General features: G+C 34.4%; 1 protein-coding gene across 1 annotated transcript in view; it reads right to left on the bottom strand.

The window, feature by feature from the left end:
* PLCB4 (phospholipase C beta 4) overlaps window positions 1–1576 on the bottom strand; it is a 295192-nt gene that overhangs the window by 5887 nt on the left and 287729 nt on the right. Inside the window, exons 35-36 of the mRNA XM_042782935.1 lie at window positions 896–953; window positions 372–458 (exon numbers count right to left, since the gene is read on the bottom strand). Coding sequence (XP_042638869.1) covers window positions 372–458; window positions 896–953 — 145 coding nt within the window. The remainder of the gene's footprint in view (window positions 1–371; window positions 459–895; window positions 954–1576) is intronic.

Below are 1576 nucleotides of genomic sequence, written 5' to 3'. Positions count from 1 at the left end.
TATGGAAACAGACTGCCTAATCTTTCTTCTGCAGAGCAGCTGTTGGATACAAAACACCAACCTTTTGGTAAGCAGCTGGGTGCTTAACCACTGTGCCACGAGGGAGCCTTTTAGAATCCCCACAATATATTCAAATGATGAGTTTTTATTCTTTTTACCCCACAGTCACATTTCTCATCTACTCCAGAAAAAGACTACTTCCTGTTCTTTTTGAATGAAAAAAGGTAAAATCAGTAATAGACACCAAATTCTTCTAGCCACCTTTCCATGCTTTCCACTGGCTTTAGCAGAAAGGTCATTGTAGGTCACAGCCTTTGTATCCTGAAGCTGAATGGCTGACTGTATCTTTTCATGATTTTTGGGTAAAATACCTGCTCATTCTGTTTCTCTAGGAATTCTAAATGTTCAAGCTGGACTTTTTTCAACTGATCCATTTCTTTGGATTGCTTCATTGCAAGCTGCAAAAAACAAAACCAAACAAAAAATTCCAATAAACTTTGGGTAGTAATCTTAAAAATTACAGAGGAGGGATGACTTGTAAGTTTACAATTTTAGCAATAAGGGAAGCAATAATAATAAAAAAAAAAGTCTGAAAAGTGGGAGAGTTTAAACCTATACTTCTTACGGGATTTTTCCCTGCTAAATTCTTAGAAAATAATAGAATACTTAACTCATGGTTAAAACTTGACTTCATTATCCGAATATAAATTGGTGCCAAATAATTAGCTTAAAGATTTAGTAAGAGGTAACTTTACCTTTCAGGGAGAAGTTGGAATGTTTAAGGTACAGAGAATCAAATATGCAAATCTGATATTAGAAGTGTGATATCTAACCATGAATTACTTATTTATAGTTTTTTAGAGGAAAGGTGCCAAAAAAAGTATAAATGACTTACTCTCTTTCTTTCTTCCAGAAACTTTTTAGTGTTGCTGCTGTTTAGCTCTCTGACTCTCCTAAAAGTAATGGGTACAAATAATGATTGGCATGGCAGTGAATGACATTAATAATATATTAAGAAAGAGCTAGATTCCATTTAATTACCCACATGGGATTATTGCTTCCTTTCCCTAATCTTTATCATGAAATTTTCAAACATACAAAGCACAAAGAAAAAAAAATATATTGTGCACTTACCACTCAGATTAACCAATATTAATATTTTGCCATGTTTGTTTCCTATTTTTTAAAGGAAATAAATATTACAGGCATAATTAAAACTCCTTTGTACCCTTTCCAATTCCATTCCCTCCTGTTTCTCTTCTCAAAGGTAATCACTATTCTGAATTTGGTGTGGATTTTCCCACCTATGTTGTTATATTTTAACAGATATGTATGTATTTGTAAGTAATAATGTACAGCAGTAAGTCTCAAAATTTAATTTGCATATGAGTCAGCTTGAAATACTACTAGAAACACAGATTTCTGGGTCCAGCCCCAGAGAGTCTGATCCAGTAGATCTAGGTGGGATCTCGGCTATGCTTCTAACAAACTCCCAGATGATGCTGTGATGCTGATGCTGCTGGTCTGTATGTTTTGTGCTTCCAAAATTTACCTAAATGGCCAACACACTCTGGAT

Source organism: Orycteropus afer, unplaced genomic scaffold, assembly GCF_000298275.1.
Source record: "Orycteropus afer afer isolate SDZICR_OR568_19922 unplaced genomic scaffold, OryAfe1.0 scaffold00529, whole genome shotgun sequence".
In the NCBI taxonomy this organism is placed as follows: Eukaryota; Metazoa; Chordata; class Mammalia; order Tubulidentata; family Orycteropodidae; genus Orycteropus; species Orycteropus afer.
This window is presented reverse-complemented; position numbering and strand designations above follow the sequence as displayed.